The 21,834-nt window shown below is 46.9% G+C and overlaps 1 protein-coding gene across 4 annotated transcripts; it reads left to right on the top strand.

Annotated features, from left to right (window-relative positions):
* The first annotated feature begins 433 nt into the window (after positions 1 to 433).
* Positions 434 to 21,308, top strand: PRPSAP2 (phosphoribosyl pyrophosphate synthetase associated protein 2). 4 transcript variants are annotated; one of them, XM_061391194.1, is made up of 12 exons: positions 479 to 568; positions 5,002 to 5,096; positions 5,319 to 5,469; positions 6,333 to 6,385; positions 6,904 to 6,970; positions 8,740 to 8,912; positions 10,596 to 10,711; positions 13,562 to 13,617; positions 14,732 to 14,880; positions 15,919 to 15,989; positions 17,162 to 17,308; positions 20,571 to 21,308. In XM_061391194.1, the coding sequence occupies exons 3-12, from the start codon at positions 5,351 to 5,353 to the stop codon at positions 20,727 to 20,729; spliced, it is 1,110 nt and encodes a 369-aa protein (XP_061247178.1). In that variant the 5' UTR covers positions 479 to 568; positions 5,002 to 5,096; positions 5,319 to 5,350; the 3' UTR covers positions 20,730 to 21,308. The 4 variants fall into 4 exon arrangements, with proteins under 4 accessions (XP_061247180.1, XP_061247178.1, XP_061247177.1 ...); XM_061391193.1 differs by lacking the exon at positions 479 to 568 and adding an exon at positions 1,980 to 2,208; XM_061391196.1 differs by lacking the exon at positions 5,002 to 5,096 and having other exon boundaries at positions 434 to 568.
* Positions 21,309 to 21,834: the final 526 nt, after the last annotated feature.

The raw sequence follows: 21,834 nt of genomic DNA, 5'->3' as shown, positions 1-21,834 counted from the left end.
AGCCTTGACAAGACGGACCTTTGTTGGCAAAGTAATGTCTCTACTTTTCAATATGCTATCTAGGTTGGTCATAACGTTCCTTCCAAGGAGTAAGCGTCTTTTAATTTCATGGCTGCAGTCACCATCTGCAGTGAAGGTTACAGGCCAGTAAAGACTTGAACCCAGACATTTGTAATTCCAAACAGCAAGTCCGCACTCGCTTTCACGTGTCGGTGATGATCTTGAGTCTCCAGTACTGGAGGCCCTGCCCCGCCCCTCGCCCGATCCGGCCCCACCCCTCCAGTCGGCCCCGCCCCTCTCACGACCTCGCCCCGCCCCTCGTCCGGCCTAGCACCTTCCTACTGGACTCGAAGACCCCGCCCCTCCCCTCGGTGGGTCCCGCCCCCGTAGAGGGGTCTCTCCTGAGGCCCCGCCCACGTGGCCCCGCCCCCAGGCCTCGCTGTCGCCTCGGACGCTGTTCTCGCGCTCCGAGTCGCCATTTTGCTCCTGGACAGGCCGCCTGGGGACCGGCGCTCTCCTCCTTCGGCAGCGGAAGCTGCGGCGGGGCCGGGGCTGGGGTCGGGGCCAGGTAGGCGGGCGGGAGCCGGCGACGGTGGTGGCGCGGCCGGCGGGCCGGGCCTGTGGGTCTCAGGTGCAGGGGCGGGGGGCTCGGCGGGGGCCGGCCGCGTGCCGCCCTCAGCGCGGTCCGGTCTGTCGGGGTCCGCGGGCCTGGCGCGAGGCCGGTCCCGCTGGTCCGGAACCTGCGGCCGCGGGCGGAAGCGCGGTGCCGGGCCGGCCTCTGTCGCCCGGAAAGATGCTTTCTTCCGCGGCCGGGATGTGGCTGCGAGGCAGGCTTCTGCTGTTCAGGGTCCCTCCGTCTCCCCACCGCGACTGCACAGTGATGGTGCGGATTTTTCGCCCTTTTATTGACACTGACGCGGTTTGGGTGTGTAGCTTTTGCAAGGAGTAAGAAATTCAGGATGGAGATTTGGAGTGAGAAAGTATGATTTCTCATGTGTGAAGATGTTCCGTACACAAGTATAAGTGATTCGCCCACATTATTGAACCCCACAAAGTCCTCCCCGTCTTCTCCGTATTCCTGTCCCGACTTGGTCCATTGCCCTTATCACCCAGTTCAGCTTGGAGGAGATGCAGCTCGGCTCTGCACCCGCTTAACATAAGCACTTTCACACAGTCTCGGATATATACCGTTTTTTATTCTATTGAATGTATATTCAGAGTTTTACTTAATTACCCCCATTATGTAACTTTTCCATATGTTCACGGGTCGTCCTCCTAGAAAAAGCATGCAGTGGCCATCATTGAGCTTTTTCCTTCTTTCCCTACAATAAATTCTCCAAAGGGGAAATACCGAGTCATGTGTTCTTTCTTTGGCACGTGATAAAAATTGTTCTCCAAACAAGGCGAGTTTACTACAGACGTTTTTTTAACCTGGTGTTTGTCAGGTCCTACTCCCCTGTAATGCGGGGTGTTAGGTCACCCTCCTTGGTTTTGGGAGACAAGCTGAAGCTGACCTGGTGTCCTCTGCTTCCAGGAGGGCCACCTGAAGGAAGTATCTTCATCTCCAAGCCTCACCCTGCCCCCTAGCACTGAAAGGGGTCGACTTGTAGTGTAATACCTGCTTTATTGAGTTGTCATAAGAATTCAGAGCACTCAGAAAATGGTATTTAGCTGAAAGAAAACATTCTGATGGAGAGACAGCTGAGTGCCTGGGATCCCAGAGGCATGGGGACTTAATTACATCTAGGCTTTGCCCTTCTAATTCTTTCAGAATTCACATCCCCAAAATGTGAAGAACATCAGAATAAAAATAATAATTCTTTATGGTGCCTTTGAGCTTGCAAACTGCTTTCAACTCTGTGTGTTAATCAGTGCAGCTCAATGAGGTCAGGCTTTATTCCACCAACATGTGTTATCTGCAGACATGTACTGAGCCTCTCCATCTGCCAGGTTCTGTTCTAGGCCCTGGGTACACAGCAGAGAACAGCATAGTGGAAAAAGTCTCTGTTGTCCTGAGCCTTAAATTTGCTGGGGAAGCTGTTTTTAGCAGGCTTCTATCTCTTGTCCTTAGGGGAAAGCCAAGAATGCGTAGGTGGTAACTGGGGAGACAAATTGGATATTGACACTGCGACTCCAGCCGCAGTGGAGGAGTGTGAATTTCCGATGGAGGGTGTTTACACACCTTGATGCCAGCCTTTCTCATCTGAGGTGTGGATGAGTTTTTTTTACGATGACTGCTAGCACTTACAGAGCAAGTGGTCTTTCAGTGAGGTTTGGTTCATGAGACTTAGCAGATTGCCCTGTCTCATTCAAAGAGAAGTACGACCCACTTTGTGTGAGGTGCTGAGATTCTGTGGAAAGGGTGTGTTTTCATGCGTTATATATAATTCTCACACATTCCAGAGTTAATTTAGGATAAATAAATGTAAGGGCAACTGAAGTTTATGGGGGGAGAAATGGGAATGTTGTCTTTACACTCTGTTAACACTAAAGCCTTGTGCTAATGAACTTTCTGCCCCTCCATCCCAGTGATTATCTTGCTTCTGAGGATTCTCTTTAAAACTCTTCCTGAAGCTTGGTAAAGGACACGATTTGAATTTACAATAGGAAAAGGAGAACTGAAACTAGCAGCTAGTTCTGTTGTTTGACAAGCTCTTGAGATGAACAGTCGGAGAACTTGGCTGTATTGATAACCTGTTCCCAATTTCCCTGCCTGTGGCATGTTGGGGTCTTAGGTTTCCACTATTGAAACCTGCTGCCTGGACTGGAACCCTAGAGAGCATGGTCAGTGATAAAGGACTTAAACCATGATCAGTAATGCCAGGCCCAGGCCAAGAGTACCATCTTGAGATAGGCTGAGGACTGCCGAGGGGAGAAGGAATTTGAGGTTTCCCATAAATCTTCAAGGAAAGGAGAAGGCCCAGAGGTGGCAGCTGCCAGGAAAGCAATCATTGTGTATTCTGAGGAAGGATTGGAATGGCTGGGACATCCCTCGGTGTGAGCATTGGGTCCGGGCTATTCAGATGTCTGGAGTGGCTTGTTGGTAGGAATCCTAGAGATGGACTGAGTTACTTCTGAGGACTCTTCCTGCCCCTCAGACACTGTGATTCTCAGTATTACATGTCTACTCAAGAACACCGTTTTCCTTTAAGAAGCTTCTTATTTGAAGACTGGGGGATGTAAAAAGGTTGCCACCCCCATGCATATTACGTGCTTGTTCAGTAGATAGTGAACATATTACAAGCTGACTCCTCGTAGCTTCGATTTACCAAGGGTATCCTGTATGTGGGGCAGTGTGTTAAGTGCTGTACAGGAGCTCATCTTACAGTGACCCTGTAAGGTCAGTATTCACAGTGGCATGGAGGAGGGTGAGAGAGGTTAGTTTATGTGAGATCTTGCAGTAAGTTGAGGGCAAATAGGAGCTAAGATGCAAACCTGGATTGACTCTAAAGCCTGTGTTCATAACTACAGAAGGATGAGTTTTATTTTTGTTGTGGTTTCCTTTTCCAGACCTCTGTTCCTAAACACAGCCATAGAGGGGTTGAGAGGTGGTGTTAGAAGACAACCAGGATCTCCTCCAATTCTGAGTGTTGGGGGTTAAACAGTATTCTTTCTTTCATTTGCACCAGCCCCCCTGCCCAACGCTATGCTATAAAGCTGGGTCGGCATGCATTTTCTGTAGGGGGCCAGGTAATATTTTAGGTTTTGCAGCCCACACCTAACTCTACCATTGCATCCACGGACAGTTTGTAAACAGTGAGCATGGCTGTGTTCCAGTATAGTTTTATTTACAGAAATAACCTGTTTTGGCCTGCATGTACCTTGCTCATCCCTGCTCCAAAGCCACTTTCTGCTATACACACCAGTGGTCCTTCTTGGTCTCCTTAGGGCTTTGGCCAGTTGTTCATATGTTTCTGTTTGTAATTAATAGGCCAAGTCCAGTGGGATGGCCCATGTTTCCCATTGTGGAAGGCCTCTGAAGAGGAAGTGTTTTCTCCTAGCCTGCTTGTGGGACCATGAGTCACCCACCTGTGCCCCCTTGGCTCCCCCTGGCAGTTACCGCAGAGGGAGACGCACGCACAGGGAGGCCTGTTTGGGTTGGTGACCTGCGAGTGCAGCCTGGCTGCACCAGGGAGCACTGGCAAAGTTAAAAAGTACAGGATGGGTCTATGCTTTCTCCTTGGGTTCTCAAATATATCGTTTCAAAATAAAGCAGATTAGAGATAGATTTGTATGATGGTCCCTTTTTATGTTACAAATGAATTTTTATACATTTTTTAAAAATGGGGATCACATGTGTGAATGTGTAAACAGCCCAATGGTATCTGTATCAAACCAGTAATAAGAACTATCTCTTCTGGGAGGTGGGTGGGAGGAGCCTGGGATCCGATCGGAGCTGGTGACCTTAGTCTAAACGCTCATGTTTCAGTTTTTTACAAGGAGAAGGTACTTGTGTAATTAAAATTTAAAAATAACAAATAAGATATGGGCTCCAGGCTTTTCCTCCCTCCACCAGCCTTCCAAGAGCATAAACATAACGGCTGCGTTAACGCGGCAGGCTTGCTCAAAAGACTCCTCCATCCCCCCAGGCCTCCTGGGCTGCTGATCCTGCACCCAGTCCTCTGCCTGCCTTTCTCCATCAGGACACTTGCCCCAGAGTGGAAGGAGGAGGAACATGTGGATGACTCTGAAGGCCTCTAGGCCAGGGTCTTTCTGTGTGCCCTGCTGCTGGTCAGTTATGTGGCTGAGTCACTTTCCTTCAAGATTATTGTAATCTGCTCAACCTTGTGTTCCAGTTGAGGAAAGTACAGATGACCAGGTTAGGCTTAGACAGGACCCAGGACAGCTGCAAGGCCAGGAGCGGGGTAGGGGTGGGTGGTTTGGGGTAAACAGGTATTACAGGGAAAGCTGGGTGTGGATGGGTTATTTATTCATTGTTTAAGGATCAGTCAGTTCTTGTCCTTGCTAATGGCTCTGCCATTTTTCTGTGTGTTAATCCAGGAGGAATTTTGTTGTCAGAAACTAAAAGGAGGTTGTCGTAATTGACTTTAAGCAGCAAACAGTAAAACACTGAGCTCTTCAGCTCCACCTTTCTTGTAAGTTTATCATTTATTCCCAGTAGTCATGAAAATAATTGAGGCATATGATGACATCTTTCCATAAATTCAAATAGACTCCCTACTTGTCCATATACACGTTCAATGTGAAAGACTCCATTATGGTAAAAACTAATTTCCTTCAGCTCATTTGCTGTTCAAAAATATTCAGGTGTATTTCATCTCATATGACCGTTTTTAACATATTTGGTATCTTTCTAGGCACTGAGAATTGGAAAACCAAGAAGGTTTTGATGTTTTGTGTGGCGCCACCTGAATCAGAAGCCAAGATGAACATAACCAAAGGGGGTCTGGTGTTGTTTTCAGCAAATTCGAATTCATCGTGTATGGAGCTTTCAAAGAAGATCGCTGAGTGAGTATAATCACGCTGTTAAAGTCTGTGCTTGTCCAGTGGTGGTTTACGTTTGATATGCATATTGGCGCTGGTGTTAACTTTGACAGCAGCTATTTTACAGTGAATCTGCATGTCATCCGTGCACCAAGGGTTCACCTTTTGTAAACTGTCATCACTCCTACACGTGGATTCAGGAGACATTTACCGGGGACTCCTGAGTGCCAGCGATTGTGTGAGGTGCTACATTTGTATAGAGCTATTTGAGTACAGAGAACAATGAAGGGTCTATGCTATTTGTAGGTAGTTCACAGGTTACAGTTCAGTATAATTTTAGTAACTTATTAAATAAATACTGAACCCCTGCTGTGTACTATACTTTGATCTAGATACTGGGGTGTAAGAGTGAACAAGCCGGTCAGAATCCTTCCTTCTTTAGTGGAGGCGCCAGACAAGGAGGAAGTCAACAAACAGACAAACAGGATGACTTCAGGTAGTGATCTGCGCAGGAAAATCAGAGCGATGGGGCAGGTTGTGCCGCCTTAGCTCAGGTGCTCAGGTGCCTGTAAGCCTGTGGGTGGAATGTGAATTGAGAAACAGGAAATGGCAGCAAGTGGGGGTTGGGGCAGAGTCCTCCAGGCAGAAAGGAAAAGGCAGGAATGTGGCCGCGGAGTGCAGGGAGCCCCAGGACAGGATAGGTGTGGGGTGGAGGTGTGACGGGCTAGGTGACCAAACAGTTTGAGACCCACTTTAAATGTTATAATAGCAATATCTCTATTTTTTAAATTTGTTTTATTTTCATCAATTTCTAAACCATCTTAATAGTAAAGGTGTTGTATCTGTTTTATTACTGTTTCCTCTTTTTCCGTCTTTCTCTTCTCTAGGCGGCTGGGGGTGGAGATGGGCAAAGTGCAGGTTTATCAGGAGCCTGACCGAGGTGAGTGATCCTGTGCACTTGTGATGGCTTTTTGTGGTACCTGCCATTCTGGCCCGGCCTTCACCCTCCATAACTGAGCAGTCAGCCTCAGTGTCCAGTGAGTTCTGTCTGCAGGAAGGCAGACAGGGGTGGGCCATCATGGTGTTCCCACCCCAACTAATACCAGCTCCATAGAGAATCTGGGGCAGGTCACAGCCGGGGACTTAGAGGCTCATCCTCAGACCTCACCCAAAGGCAGTTGCTGTCAGCTGACGGAAGCGTGAGCTTGGCCTGGGTTGAATCAGTCCCCTGAGGCAGAGTGCATGTGTCTGGCGTGGCCCTGGTGTCAGGTGGCATTTTCAAAGTGTGTTAATCACAGTGTGTTTGTTATCCTCCATGGAATCTAAAGCCTTGTAGTGAGTTTGTAACAGTTCCAGTTTCCATAGTTTATAACCTTGGGGAATGGTGCAGATTTTCTTATGTGTTTTTTTAAAATGATGTGCCTTGTTCACCCTTCTTGTTTCCCCTTTTCCTTCCAGAAACAAGAGTACAAATTCAAGAATCTGTGAGGGGAAAAGATGTTTTCATCATTCAGACTGTTTCAAAGTGAGTAGCTTATCCACCAGAAATGTTGTTGCTTTCTGGGTCTCTGTTTGGGCTTGAATGTCTAGTATAATAAGAGTTACCCAGACAAGAAGGACTAAGATTGTTTTAAAACTAGCTCGATCCTACTCAGCTGATCTTTCTGACATAGCTGCTGACTTTCCTGTGTCCTTTCGGTGTGGGAATAGCCGCGCGCTGGGGGAGAGGCATGGGACAGTGAGCACTTATGGCGTGCAATGTCAGGAGCCAGAGTCTCACAGAGCTTAGAGGGAAGCTCTTTTAGTTCCCAAAGAGAACAAGCAGCAGGAAAGGTGTTTGCTTAGTTGGGTTCTTAAAGCTTTTCCTGCAGATAATTTAAATGTGGTCACTGGGTGCTGTCCTGCTGCATCATAAGTTAAAGGAGAAGAGAGACAGTAGTGAAGGCAGGTGTGCCTCTGTCTGCCGTGACGTCTGGGAGCCGTGTGTTCTAGAAATTGTCGAGTCACAGGCGTGTGCGCTAGGGTAGAAGATTCAGTGCAGTGAGGTGTCTGTACCACTCCTTGATCAAACGCCACTCTGTCTACACATGTCCCTGAAGGCCTCTTAGATGAAAATTTTAACTCAGCAGTTTTTAATAATGTCTAGAAATGAGTTTGTATAGTACATCAGTTTTTAGCCTAGAGATTCCAAAAATTGTTTCATGCTAAATGTGCATTTATATGTAAAATAAGTGCCTCTTTTTACTAAAAGTATAAGAAAATTTTTAAGTGAAGAAAATTATGTCCATTGACTTAAGTTTTCTGTAATCCAGAGAACCTGCTCACCTGAAAGCTCCAGGCTTCCCATTGCTCTTTCATGCACTCTCTTATTCACAAACATGTGTCAGGTGTCTGCCATGTGTTAGCCATTGTTACAGGTGTGCAAGAGGCATAAAAGATTAGAATAGATCACAGATCCTGATCTTCATGGAACCTGGGTTCTGTGACATGCAAGTAACATAATGAACAAGTAGATTATCCAGTTTGTCAGGAGGTGATGAGGGCTCTGGGGAAAACCAGCACAGTGTGCAAGGAAGCTGGCGTGACGGTGGCAGGAGGCTGGAGTGAGGATCGATCGGTGGGTGACCTCTGACAAACACTGGAAGCCAGTGTCAGCTGGCAAGGAGGTCATTCCAGGCAGGAATGGGGGGCCCTAGACAGAGGGCCCTCAGGTGGCCATGAGGACTGGCATGGAGGAGGAGTAGGGTGCAGAGAGGGAGTGGGGTAGATCCAGAAGGAGCCTCAGGAGCCCTGTGGGGCCTTGGGCATCTGCCACGGGCCAAGTGGGAAACCACCCCTGGGTCCTGGGCAGAGAGTCTGTGATCTGACCATGACTCTAAGATCAGCCAGGTACTATTCAGAGAGTGGCTGCAGACTGCCAGGGACAGGGGGAATGTGTGGGTGCAGCTGTTGCCATCCTTTGGGGATGTGGGCCTCAGCCCGGGCAGCAGTAGAGTGTGAGATGCTGCCGGTATCTGGACAGGAGGGCAGCTAAGGATGCCTCTAGGGCTCTGTCCTGGATAAACTGGAGTGAACAGTGCTGTTCTTGTTGGGAAAGGAAGTAGAGTCATTGGCTGAGAGGTGGCGTGGGGGCTACTGATGGAGGCCCAAGAAGAGTGGTGTTTGTCTCTTCTGTGTGTTTGGAGCCTGTCTTGGCTGAGGCGGGCGTGGCATCTTGCTGATGCTTAGCTGGGACTGAGAGAGGTCGTGGCAAGTCTGATACCCTCCCTGCTGGTCTTTGCCCTTGGGTTGCAGGGATGTGAATACCACCATCATGGAGCTCCTGATCATGGTGTATGCCTGTAAGACCTCCTGTGCCAAGAGCATCATTGGTGTGGTCCCCTACTTCCCCTACAGCAAGCAGTGCAAGATGAGGAAGAGGGGCTCCATCGTTTCCAAGCTGCTGGCCTCCATGATGTGCAAAGCCGGTGAGGGGCGGGCATTGATGGTTGATGGGGGTCTGGGAGTTGCATTTTTACCTGAGGAATCGTAAAGCTCATCTTCACTGACTCAGAGCGTTGGACAGTGCCCAGAGTGATGTCGCTTCCAGATGGTGAATCTGTAACAGACGCCCATGCTGACAGTTTGCTCCTGGTCCAAACTTTCTGAACACAAAGCTCGTGAGGACAACTTATTTTTTCCTAAATTCTTTGTTTAAAAGATTAAAAAGTTGGAATGGCAGGTGGCAGTCCTATTGAGGCTGTTTTTAAAGTAGAAAAGGCATTGGAATCAGCTACTCTAACACAGCAACTCTCTTTATTTTCACCTCTTCTCTTTCCCACGACAGCTTGGCATATTTTGCAAATCCTATGTGTTATTTTGTGTTGTGCATTTTTCAGTAACATCCTAAGTGTCTCTCTTGTTTCTCAATAATTTCAGAGTTGTTACTTTGTGTGTGTGTGTGCACATGCGCACAAATGTGTACTTGTGTATGTGACTATAGAAGGCACACATCAGAGTTTGCACAGAGAAGAGAATAGAGAGTCCCCACATACTACCTTGTAACACACTTACTGCAGAATAAATTTCTCCTGTAGCATTTCAAAGAAGGCAAAACCAAAACAGAAAATGACCAGACCTGAACCCAGTGACCTCCAGGCACACCCTGCTGAGAACTTTGCTGAAGGGAGCAGATGGGCCACCGAGCTCCCGAGAAGGTTCCCTGCCCTCCTACCTAGTCTTGCTCATGATGGGCCACCAGGCTTTCTTGCTCTTTTGGGCAGATTTTGCTTTTTACATTTTTTCCAATTGAATGATATGTATGTGTGTGTATATGTGTGTGTGTTTGTATGTATTTCAATTTCAGATATCCTTCAAGGAACCAGTGGGATGAAGATTCTTCATTTTTTCCAGTTATAGGCATGTGAGGTTTACCTTAATATCTGAAGACATTATATCTTAATCTGGCTTTATCATGCCTACTGACACAACTTCAGGGAGAGGGAATCTCCCTCATAGAATTATCAGAGGCATTTCTCCATCGCTGTGATTTTGGCTATTTTAAATTGGTATGAAAACTGTGCATCTCTCTGTAAGAAGAATCACCAGTCTTTCCCTTCTGAGGAGGGAAAGCCCAGGTCCCCACTTGCTTAGGAGAGGGGGCGTCCCTGTGTTCACCGCCCGGATACTCCCCAGAGCCCTTGCTCTTGGGGCTTCAGGGAGGCATGGTCATTCATCAGCTCCATGTCCAGTCCCTCCCCCTCTCTGGACAGTAGGGGCGGGAAGCCTGGTAATGCCAAGCTTTCTGTCAAGGTGACCAGCCACGTCCAGGAGCCCATCCCCAGAGCTTTCAGGAGCTCTGTGTCAGAGACGGGGTCACAGACCAGATGTGACAACAAGAGAGGCTCCCGGTGCTCTTAGCACTGAGAGAGTGACAAGGGGTTAGGAGTTTTGTTCTGGGGGCAGAGACCAGGATAATAGATATATTTTCTATTATCTCATAATCTCATTGTACTAAGAATCTGAGGAATAAAGATGCTGAGTTTTTGATGAGAGAGTAATTTTAGATAGTAATTTATTCCCTATGGTATCTTGTTTTATGTAGCTCTTATTCATACAGTGCAACTGGTCATGAAACAATCTGTGTGTGTGTGTCTGCTTTGTTTTCAAAGGTCTGACTCATCTCATTACTATGGATTTACACCAGAAGGAAATCCAGGGCTTCTTCAATATACCTGTTGACAACTTGAGAGCATCTCCCTTCCTCTTACAGTACATTCAGGAGGAGGTGAGTTAGCTCAGACTTCTCAACCTTCTGTTTAAAGCTGAAAAATGCATCTCGCATCTCCTTGGGCTCAACGAAGAATTAACATTGACGTGTTCTGCTTAAAGTTGACTTTATGAATGTAACTGGTGTCCTTGAAACTCTTCATCTGCGGAGCTCTGAAGTTCCTCTTTTTTCTCTTGGACCTCGGGTGCCTAGAATCACTAGCCTGGGGGTGTGTCCTGAATCCCGAATCCTCTTAGTGCCTTCTGAGTTTACCTTCTCTCCCTCTACAATATACACATAGTTGCAGATATCGATTTGGAGGGGGGTGGGGGGTGGGGGCAGAAAGAGTTGATATATTGTTCGTGTTGTTGTGAAACTTTCTTTCCTTTCCTGTTCTGTAACTTTCTTTCCTTTCCCCAACTGGTGTCTCTTGGTCTTCCCATGTTCAGATATACAGGATTACCTCTTTCTTCATGATTGCTACACAGTATCCCAAAATTCAGACCAACTGTAATGGATAGAACTTTCTATGCCAGTGAAAATGTTCACTCTGCCTTCAGAATGGCAGCTGAAGTGCCCAGTGTGACTGGAGAATGGAATCCTTGATTTCATTTGAGTTTAGTTAATGTGAAAATAGCTGCCTGTTTAGGTGTTAAAGCACAAGTTTAAATGAGCCACAGGTTTTTCATCCATTTCCCTCTTGGCTGGATATTAGATGGTTTAATTTTTCATTCTTTTAAGTGAAATATTTTCAAAAAAATTTTAAGTAATGTTGCACTGAAAATTATTTTTTCAGTACTTCAAGTACTAAAAGCAGTACTTGCTTTTCTCAGTACTTAAGTGCTCTTCTGAAATATACTTGGAAGTGGAATCATGATTGAAAAGTATCTACATTTTTAATATTTTACTGCTGCTGCTGCTAAGTCGCTTCAGTCGTGTCCAACTCTGTGCGACCCCATAGACAGCAGCCCACCAGGCTCCCCCGTCCCTGGGATTCTCCAGGCAAGAACACTGGAGTGGGTTGCCATTTCCTTCTCCAATGCATGAAAGTGAAAACTGAAAGTGAAGTCACTCAGTCGTGTCCGACTCCTAGCGACCTCATGGACTGCAGCCTACCAGGCTCCTCCGTCCATGGGATTTTCCAGGCAAGAGTACTGGAGTGGGGTGCCATTGCCTTCTCTGAATATTTTACTAGGTACTGCAAAAATTAAGATTGTCTGAAGGGCTGTGTTAATCTGCACTTGGACAGAATTACCCGTGTGAGAGAGTGCTTTATCCTTTTGCTGTGGTTTTGAAATCTCCGCATGGCATGTCTGTGGACATCTTTGACCCATGAACCAGCATCCAGTGAGATGAACCATCTTCATCCATCTCACTGGATGCTCAGTGGGGCCTTTCCGTTCCCTATGAATTTTGTTTTCTGTAATTTGGATTTTTCATTTCTTTCTTCAGGAGCTATTAGATGTTGAAAATCTTGTATCTAGTCTATATATTATTTAACTGTTTTTTGTTCAAGTTTTGCTTTCTCCTGTACTGAATTGGTGGGAAAATTCCACGCCTTGCTCTCACCGACATTTTCTTGCAGCCGCGTCCATCCTGCCTCTGAACCAGCCAGCTTCTTACTTTGACCATAAAAACCTTCACCTTCATAACAACTTGTTCTTTCTTTATGCGTTTGATTTCCTGTTTTGAGTCCCGAGGAGGAAGTAGACCTGTTTTTATTAAAAAGTCCTTTCTTTTAAAGTTTCCTTTTCTTTGCTTTAGTAACTGTTCCTTCATTAGTTATTTCTCCTCTTGGTTGGATTTGGTGCTGTTTGATGATGTTCAATGAGGCATGGAAGTACATAAAGCAGTTCATAAAGACTCCCAGGAAAGATGAGGAACATGCGAAAATGAAAATATTTTGTGCTATTTATGTGTGTAGATGGACCAGATGGAGAGACATCTTATCCAATTAGGTATATCTATAATAGAACCTTCTTCAAATTCATCAGGGTTTTGTTTGTTTACTAAGTATTGGTTATTTAGTTTTTTCCACATGCTAGGCACTGTGCAGTGTGCTAGATGGTGGTGAGTGCTTATGTTCCAATTCACCAAGCTAGCATAATTGTGAGAAATCAGTGGGGATATATCAGAATGGAATAACATAATTTAATGAAGTGATTAGATTTTAAGCACATGGTTTGAAAATATTGCCCAGATGAAATCAGAAACAGCCAACTGCTGCTCAGCTGAAAAGCATGCTAGTCCTATCCTGTGAGCTCTGAGGCGTTGGTACCGGGTGTCTCTTCAGTTGTCGTCATCCTCATCCAGGTCACTCAAATGCTCAGAGTGAAGGGCTTCAGAGTAGACCAACATTTGCTTATTTTCTTAAGGGCTCTTAGTATCTTTGTAAAGAGTGCTGGACTGATTCCATTAGCAGGCCGGTTTCTTTCTTCATCGGCTGTGACAGTTACATTAAGTAGTCACTTGTTTAGAAGTTGACAAATGCCTTTGATTCAGGTCCAGTGAATATCATCCTTGGGCTGTGAAACTACATGTAACAGGGGTCTGTGAGAGGAGTTCCTGTTGATTTTATAAAAATGTCTTTGCTGCCACTTAGATATGAGCTTATTACTGATTAACTCTACTTTTTTCTTAAAATAAGTCTATGAGATTCATGTCTTGATGATATTTTTTTTTCCTTAGGTAGGCATTTCTTCATTTTCCAAAGAAGAAATTTACTCTGAGTTTTCTCTCTTTTTGGAAAACGTTCAAGTGACCAGCTGACATTTCTGAGTGTGTTGGGGTGTTGCTTTTTATTGACTGTGGAGCTGGTGTGAGCAGCCTTTGGAGACATGGCAGTCACCCAGCCCCTCCTCTTCTCAGATCCCAGACTACAGGAACGCGGTCATCGTGGCCAAGTCTCCGGCCTCAGCCAAGAGGTAGGTGGGTGCTCACAGCTGCTGTGCAAAACCACACCTGAGTCCAGCCCATTGAATCCCCGTGTTCTGGGTCCCATTGCAGCAGCTCCCACTCTGGCCCTTGCTTTTTTGACCTGGGGACTGATAGTGCACAGCCTGTCTGCCGATTTCATTTATTAGGTGATGGTTCATCGTCCTCCCTTGTCCCAGTCCCTGTCTGTGACTGCCGGTCACATTTCCTACCAGGAACTGTCCAGGACTGTAGAGTCCCAGCCCTGCGCTTGGGTAGCTGCTGGTGGTTCATCTTCACATCTGCAATTTAAAATACCAGCAAATATATTTTGAGGTTGTTTACTGCCTTTTATTCAGAGAACTCAGTAATTTATTAACAGATAATTCTATCCAGCCAAGAAGCCACTGATTGGTATGTGTTAAAAAGTGACATTTTACAAAACTTTCAGACGCTACAGGTGTGCAAATGGGGCAGTGCTGAGAGTTCCATGTAACTGGAGTGACTGATGAGACGGGGGTTCAGAACCTGCAGTTGTGTTTGACTGAGAGGATGTCAGACACAGACACGCCCTGGGGGTGGTGTGGGTTCCAGAAAGCAGTGTTGCAATAAAGTGAGTCAATGGACGTTTGGTCTCCCAGTGCAAATAAAGTTATGTTTATACTACACCACAGTCTATTCAGTGTGCAGTAGTGTTATGTACTACAAACATTGTACATCCCTTCATCTAAAAATACTTTATTGCTGAAAAATGCCCCCGTCATCTGAGCCTTCCTACTCCGCTGAGTCGTTAGCACGCTCTGCCTCACGTGTTGGTTCTCACTGTTAACCAGGTGAGCAGGGAGAGTGCATAGCTCCAAGCGAGGAAGCAGAGGCTTCAGGGAGGTGAGCTAGCCTATAGCACAGGCTCACTCGCTGGCTGCGTGCCCACAGGCCCCGCAGGGGCACGTGTGTCAGGTGGGTTCTCCACACTCTGTCCTGGATTCCCAGAAGCTGAGGTGGCTTCAGTCTCCTTTTTCACTAATCCTTTGGGAAACTTCATTTTCTGAGTTCCTGTGATACTTCTCCGTAGACATGAGTGCAAACCACTTTGCGTGGCTGTGACCCATCTCCTGCTCTCCCTAGGGCCCAGTCTTTCGCCGAGCGCCTGCGGCTGGGCATCGCGGTGATTCACGGAGAAGCACAGGACGCCGAGTCTGACCTGGTGGACGGACGGCACTCCCCACCCATGGTCAGGAGCGCGGCTGCCATCCACCCCAGCCTGGAGATCCCCAGTAAGCACGGAGCCCTGGGTCACTTCCTCTTTGCCTTTAAGGCTGACTTAATTTCTGTATTGAATGTGAAGTACTTCTTGTCTGTTTCTTAAGTTGGCAAAAACTGGTACCTTTTTCTGGCTCTGACAAGTGCATCTCTGATGGCCCCTTAGCAGTGGTCTGTCTGATCCCAGCAAGACCCATGAACATGCCCAGTTTAGACTCACTTGTGGCCCAACAGGGATCACATTTGTCCACTCAGTAGTGTGTGCTAGAGCAGAGTTTAACACGGGCAGAAAGCTCTAGGTGCACAAGTTATTCATGGTCCTGTTATTTCTGATGTAAAATACTAGACAAGTAAATAGTTCAGAGGGGAGGCCTTGGTGAAGAATGTCTCATCAGCACAACTCATTATGCAGCCCACTGAAAGAATTGACTGGAAACAAGAGAAAACCCGAGGAATGTGTGTGAATAAGGCAGAGTGTCTTATTCACTGTCTTCTGCCTGGGCCAGGAGGGAACATGAGGAATGTGGTTGTGACTGGCTGTTGGAGTTGTGCATAAGTTTGTTTTTGTCTTTAAGAAACTTATTTCAAGCTTTAATAACGCCTTTTCAATGGAAAAAAAAAAAATACTGCTTTTGTTTGAGTCTGTTAGGGAGAAAAAGCTTTTCCTCTAGCCTCTTCAGGTTCACTGCTCAGGAGGCTGCAGTGAAATAAAACTGTCAACAGACAGATTAGCAAGAGAGAAGACAGATTTTAGGAGGAGGTTGGAATCTGGGGCTTAGGGGAAAGGGAGTAGGGCAGGGGCACCGAGGGGAAGACGAATGGCTCTTTAGGGAAGGGCGGGGGGAGACAGGACCATGTGTCTGTCTCCATGGCGATGTCCATGTAGGAGTGGCACTGACCTCTGGTCTGGGTGATGAGAGCCAGGCTTCTGTGTTGTTCCTGGACCAGGATTTATGACAACTGAATTCTTTTGGGGGCTCTGGTTTTAGGCAGATAAAGGGATGTCAGGAAATCAGATGCAGAAACTTGTGTGTGTGTTCTCTTCTGACCAGTGCTGATTCCTAAAGAAAAGCCCCCAATTACAGTTGTTGGTGACGTGGGAGGCAGGATCGCCATCATTGTGGTACGTGCGCCTCTTCTGTCATTACTGGTTGTCATATTTACCCTCGTTAGCTTGTCAGCTCACCTTGTTAATCGTGCTGGGGATGGTGCTATGGCCAGGTAAGTCTCAAGTGGGTGGGTGTCTTAGGCTAAACGTTTGCTTTGGTCCAAAAACTGGGAATTGTTAGGTGACCTCCAACTTCTGTCTGACATGACTCCCAGGACCCTCCTTGGACTCGGACATGTCCTAGAACAGCTCTCAGAACCCAGGCAGACACTAACTTAATGTTCACCAGTTCATTAAAGGATGTGACGAAGGACTCAGATGAGCAGCCAGAGGAAGGGAGAGATGCTCAGGGCGAGGGCTGGGAGGGTCCCCATGGAGTTGGGGCGCACCCGGAAGCTCCCTGAACCCTGTCATTAACTCCATTTCCAGCCCCCTCCCCTCTCTGGAGGAGTGGAGGAAGCTGAAAATGCCAAGCTTCTCATCATGGCCTGGTCTTTCTGGGACCAGCCCCCGCCCAGGAGCCCTCCAGAGTCACCGAGTAAAGACAAGAGACTCTTGTCGTGCTCTCATTACTGAGGCACCTACAAGCGCTTTAGAAGCCTGCTGTCAGGATCCAGGGACAGAAACCACCATATGTATTTTCTGTTACCTCGTACTGGGAGTCTGTGAGATTAGAAACCACTAGACTGTGTATTTTGTTGATAGTAATTATTGTCTTCCCACTATAAAAATATATATAAGACCCCATTTCCCATCCACCCAGTGGAGAAAATTTGGAAAATAAGGAAAAGTAGCACCAAAGGGGAAAGAACCTGGTGGAGTCAAAGCATCTCCTAACAGGTGCCGTACTGGGCATGGACATACAGGTGCGTGTTCCTGGAGCCCCTGCCTGGTGGGGCGTTGCTCTGGACAGTAGGGACAGAGAGACGAGGGCCCAGGGGCCATGAAGTGACAGCTGTCATGACTGTCCAGCTGGGAGGCCCAGAGGGAACTCCACAGAAGCCAGTGATCTCGCTGTCTGGACAGGTCACCGTGGACAGCGAGCATGTCACAGGAGAATTAGCCCCTTCTCTCTCCCCATGGTCTACACTTACCTCTGCACATGTCTTTAGTCCCTCCTCTTTCCCCATGGTCTAGACTCACCTTTGCACAAGTGCTCATGTCTTTTGCTGCGTCTGTAATGCCAGGATGACATCATCGACGATGTAGACAGCTTCCTGGCCGCCGCGGAGACCCTAAAGGAGAGGGGTGCATATAAGATCTTCGTGATGGCGACCCACGGCCTGCTGTCCTCCGACGCCCCCCTGCTGATCGAGGAGTCTGCCATCGATGAGGTAACAGAGCCGGGCCACGTGTGGGCACAGCTGCTGGTGCACGTGGGCCCCTGACCTGAGGTCATAAGAGCAGGTGGAGAGTTAAGAGTGGCTTCCTGGCATGGGTTCTGTTTTGTTGGTCACTGGCTGTGGCCTCTGCTCCTGACAGTGGCAGTGGGTGGTAGTTTTAGTAACTTCTATCGATGGAGTACACGGTCCCTGCAAGTACTGCCCGGCGTCAGGCACACACCCACCCTGAGCTCGGACACACCCCTGTGGGGAGAGTGAGAGACATGCAGGGACCTCAGGTTGGGCAGCCACGAGGCGCACGTGGGTTCAGACCCTATTTGCCTGATGTTGAGGCCCAACTCCCCCTGGACAGATGCCCGTGACATGACAGAGAGGAGGGCATGCTGGCCATCTTCCTACACGCCTGTGGTGCCCAGCTGAAGTGAGCCGGGCAGGCGTCCCTGCCCTGCTGTGTCCACCTTGGCCCAGCGCCTGGCTGGTGAAGTGAACCGAGCAGGCATCCTTGCTCTGCTCTGTCCACCTTGGCCCAGCGCCTGGCTGGTGAAGTGAACCGAGCAGGCATCCCTGCTCTGCTCTGTCCACCTTGGCCCAGCGCCTGGCTGGTGAAGTGAACCGAGCAGGCATCCCTGCCCTGCTCTGTCCACCTCGGCCCAGCGCCTGGCTGGTGAAGTGAGCCAAGCAGGCATCCTTGCTCTGCTCTGTCCACCTCGGCCCAGGGCCTGGCTGTCTGGAGAGCGATTGTGTGAATCACATGTTTATTATCTTTTAAGAAATAAAAGTGCTGTTTCCTGTACATTCCTGGAAGATCAGGCAGAGAGCCAGTCTGAGTCCTCACGGTGGCCAGGTGATTGCATTCTTGGTGCTGGTTTGGCATGATCCCTGACTGTCCCTTTCAAGTCTCGTGTGTGGACTTTCTTGTTATGAACTGTCTTGAGGCTTATTTTGGAAGTAGGAAATATGTATTATAAGTAATAACTTGAGAAGTATTTCCATCCTCTGTTTTTTTTTTTTTTAAAGGCTGACTTTTTTTTTATAGCTTTTGAGAAATGTTTGTTTCTCCTTTTTTAGATGTTTTATCAAATCTTAACTTTTAAAAATAGCAGCTTTATTGAGATATACCGGAAAGTGAAAGTCGCTCAGTCGTGTCCGACTCTATGTGACCCCATGGACTATACAGACCATAGAATTCTCCAGGCAAGAGTACTGGAGTGGGTAGCGTTTCCCTTCTCCAGGGAATCTTCCCAACCCAGGGACTGAACCTAGGTCTCCCACATTGCAGGTGGATTCTTTACCAGCTGAGCCACCAGGGAAGTCCAAAGTCCCCACTTATCCACAGGGGATGGGTTCCACGGCCTGCCAGGGGATGTCCAAAGCTGTGCAGGATAGTACTGAACCCTGTGTGTAGTCTGTGATAATGTTTATTACTTAGGCACAGTAGGAGATTAACAACTAATGATAAAATATAACTATTATAACAACGTACCTTATTGTGCAAATTTAATGCCTTTTTCATCTTAACTAAGCACTTACCACACACTGTAGCCATAACTTTTGTGGCTTGAGGTGCAACAGCAAAACCAGCATGAATTTGTTTCCTTCTACACAATTTCACAAATGGACAATTCATTCTTACCATGGATCTTCACAATCTCAGCGCACAAAATTTTTTTCTTTCCTTGAGAACTTTTGCCTTTTTGCTTAAAGGAAACACTTAGCAGCTTCTCTTTGGTGTATCTGAATTGCCAGTATCACTGCTCTTGTGCTCTGGGGCCATTATTAACCCAGATAAAGGTCCGCTGGTCACAGGCACTGTGAGTCACTGTTGGGGTGGGGTCTGCCAGACAGAGGGATGAGTCCCCTCCCTGATGGGGCACCACAGTGTGAGGTTTTCTCACACTGCTTGGCTCTCTGCATGATTTAAGATGTATGGGTTATTTATTTCTGGAACCTTCCATGTAATGTTTTCAGACCGAGGTTGACGGGGGGTAGCTGAAACCATGTAAAGTGAAAGCTTGGATGATGGATGGGAGGAAGGTCTGTAATTCACATGCCTTATGACTGACCCATTTAAAGTATACGAGACAGACAAATGTCATATATTGCTTATAAGTGGAGTCTTTAAAAAATGGTTTTTTAAATGAGCCTATTTACAAAACAGAAATAGTCACAGATGTAGAAAACAAACTTGTGGTCACCAAGGGGGAGAGAGGGAGAGGGATGAATTGGGAGATTTGGATTGACATATACACACTATGATGTATAAAACAGATGATCAACAAGGACCTGCTGTGTAGCACAGGGTACTCTGCCCATCAATACTCTGTAATGCCGTGCATGGACAAGAAGCTGAAGAGGAGTGGATGTATGCATATGTGTGATTGATTCACTATGCTGTACAGCAGAAACTAGCACATCATAAGCCACCTATACTCCAATACAAATTCATGAAAAAAATTAAATATATAATAATCTTCAATATTTTCACAGAATTGTGCAACCATGACCACCCTCGCTTTTAGAACATTTTCAGGCTGCCAGTGGAACTCCTTACCCGTTGTCTGCCTGCATTTCTTCTCAACCCACTCATCTTTAGGTGGCCGCTGATCCACTGTCTGTCTCTGTAACGGGTCTACCTAACCCGGCCTTCTCATATACATGGCCTTGGGTGTCTGGCTTCTTTCACCAGCATAATGTTTTGAAAGTTCACCCGTGTTACAGCAGGTGTCAGTACCTGCTATTTTTGCCTAGTGGTATTTCATTGCCTGGATGTAGCACATTTTGCTTTCTATTCATAATTTGGGTTGTTTCCTCTTTTTGACTATTGTAAATAACACTATTATGAACTTTTATGTACAGGTTTTCAGGTGGAGATGTTTTCATTTCTCTTGGGTGTCTTACCTAGGAGAAGAATTGCTGGGTCACATGGTAACTCTATGTTTAACCGTTTGAGGAACTTCCAGGCTGTTTTCCAACACAGCTGAACCAGTTTGCATTCCCACCAGCAGTGAGTGAGCCTTTCAGTTTCTCCACGTCCTTGCCCACACTTGCTGTCATCTGTCTCTAGCTGTCACAGTGGGTGCAAACCTTAACCTCAGATACAGGTTGTGTTCACACTGACTGAACTCGTGCTGAAGGCAGAGTAACCCCAGTCCTGGAAGTAGGACTCAGAAGGGTGAGAATGTGTCACATTTTCAGACCCATCCAGGAGGCTACTTGGTGTTACGACCTCTCCTTTCTTCCTCTTGATTGGCAGGTGGTGGTTACCAATACAATTCCGCATGAAATCCAGAAGCTCCAGTGCCCCAAAATCAAAACTGTGGATATCAGCATGACCCTCTCAGAAGCCATCCGTCGGATTCACAATGGGGAGTCCATGTCCTACCTTTTCAGAAACATAGGTTTAGATGACTGAACACTGTCCTCTTAATAAGTCCTGAGGGCCACACTGGAGTCGTGAGCATCTGTACTCTGAGGCGCATGCCTGGCTGGATGCATTTCATGGGGGCCGGCTGTGTCTTGTTCCTTCCTTTTGTTAATTTCTATGAAGACAGACCCACTTTTTATGTCCATTTGGGTGTTTGTGAGCTTGAGGGGCAATTTTTATAAAAGAAAAACTATATTCTCTTAAATAGAATAAATTAAGACCTGGTTGTATTCAGTTTAACTATTTAAAAAATAACTTGGAAGAAGATTTTTAAGCTCACAAACGGCCTTTATCAAAAGTTGCTGCAGCCCAAGTGCTTTTAAAAAGTTAGTAAAATAAAATGATCTGCTGTATGATACTGCAGTTGAAAAGCCAAAAAGATTATGCTGTTAAATCCAGTAAACTACATTTTTAGAAACGCTTTTATAGAAAGCATATGGAATATGTGACGGTTATTTATTTTCTGCAACAAAAGAAGGAATAAAAACATACTGTGTTTGTGTGTGTTTTTTTAAATTTTGTGTTTTGGCAATTGTTTTATAACTAAAATAAAGTGGAAGCTGAATATCCACGTGTGGATGTTGAAGTGTTGGTCAGCTTGTGGGGATTTCTGCAGCTTGGCGTGGTGTAGTTGTGTCTTTGGGATGTAATGTTCCCTGTTCTGTTTGTCCAGGGCCCTGCACGTTCATGACGCATAGTCACTTGACTGCGCCAGGAGAGGAGTTGGGACATCAGCATGAGCCACTGGGGTCAGGTCAGGAGTCGGCATGAGCTGCCGTCTGCATCTTGGCGTGGCTTTGTTCTGCTCCTTGTCTGATAGCACAGTCATACTCGAAACAAAACGCACTGCTGCATGCTCTGGGTGATGAGGTGTGGAGGGAGGGGGTTCCAGAGGGCAAGCGCTGTGACCCTGGTCAGTGTCGAGCATCTCATACTGTCTATCAGAGTTCAGAGCCCAATACTCTGCCTTAGAGTTTATCAGGCTGTGAGATACTGGGGTCATCTAACCACAGTCCCCTCCAGCTCATGCACACACAAAAAGAAGACTTTCTTACAAAGAAAAATTGCTTTTTTTTCTTCTAAAAAACCTTAA

Source organism: Bos javanicus, chromosome 19 (genome assembly GCF_032452875.1).
Source record: "Bos javanicus breed banteng chromosome 19, ARS-OSU_banteng_1.0, whole genome shotgun sequence".
In the NCBI taxonomy this organism is placed as follows: domain Eukaryota; kingdom Metazoa; phylum Chordata; class Mammalia; order Artiodactyla; family Bovidae; genus Bos; species Bos javanicus.
Note: the sequence above shows the minus strand (reverse complement) of the source record. Positions and strands in the feature narration are given on the sequence as shown.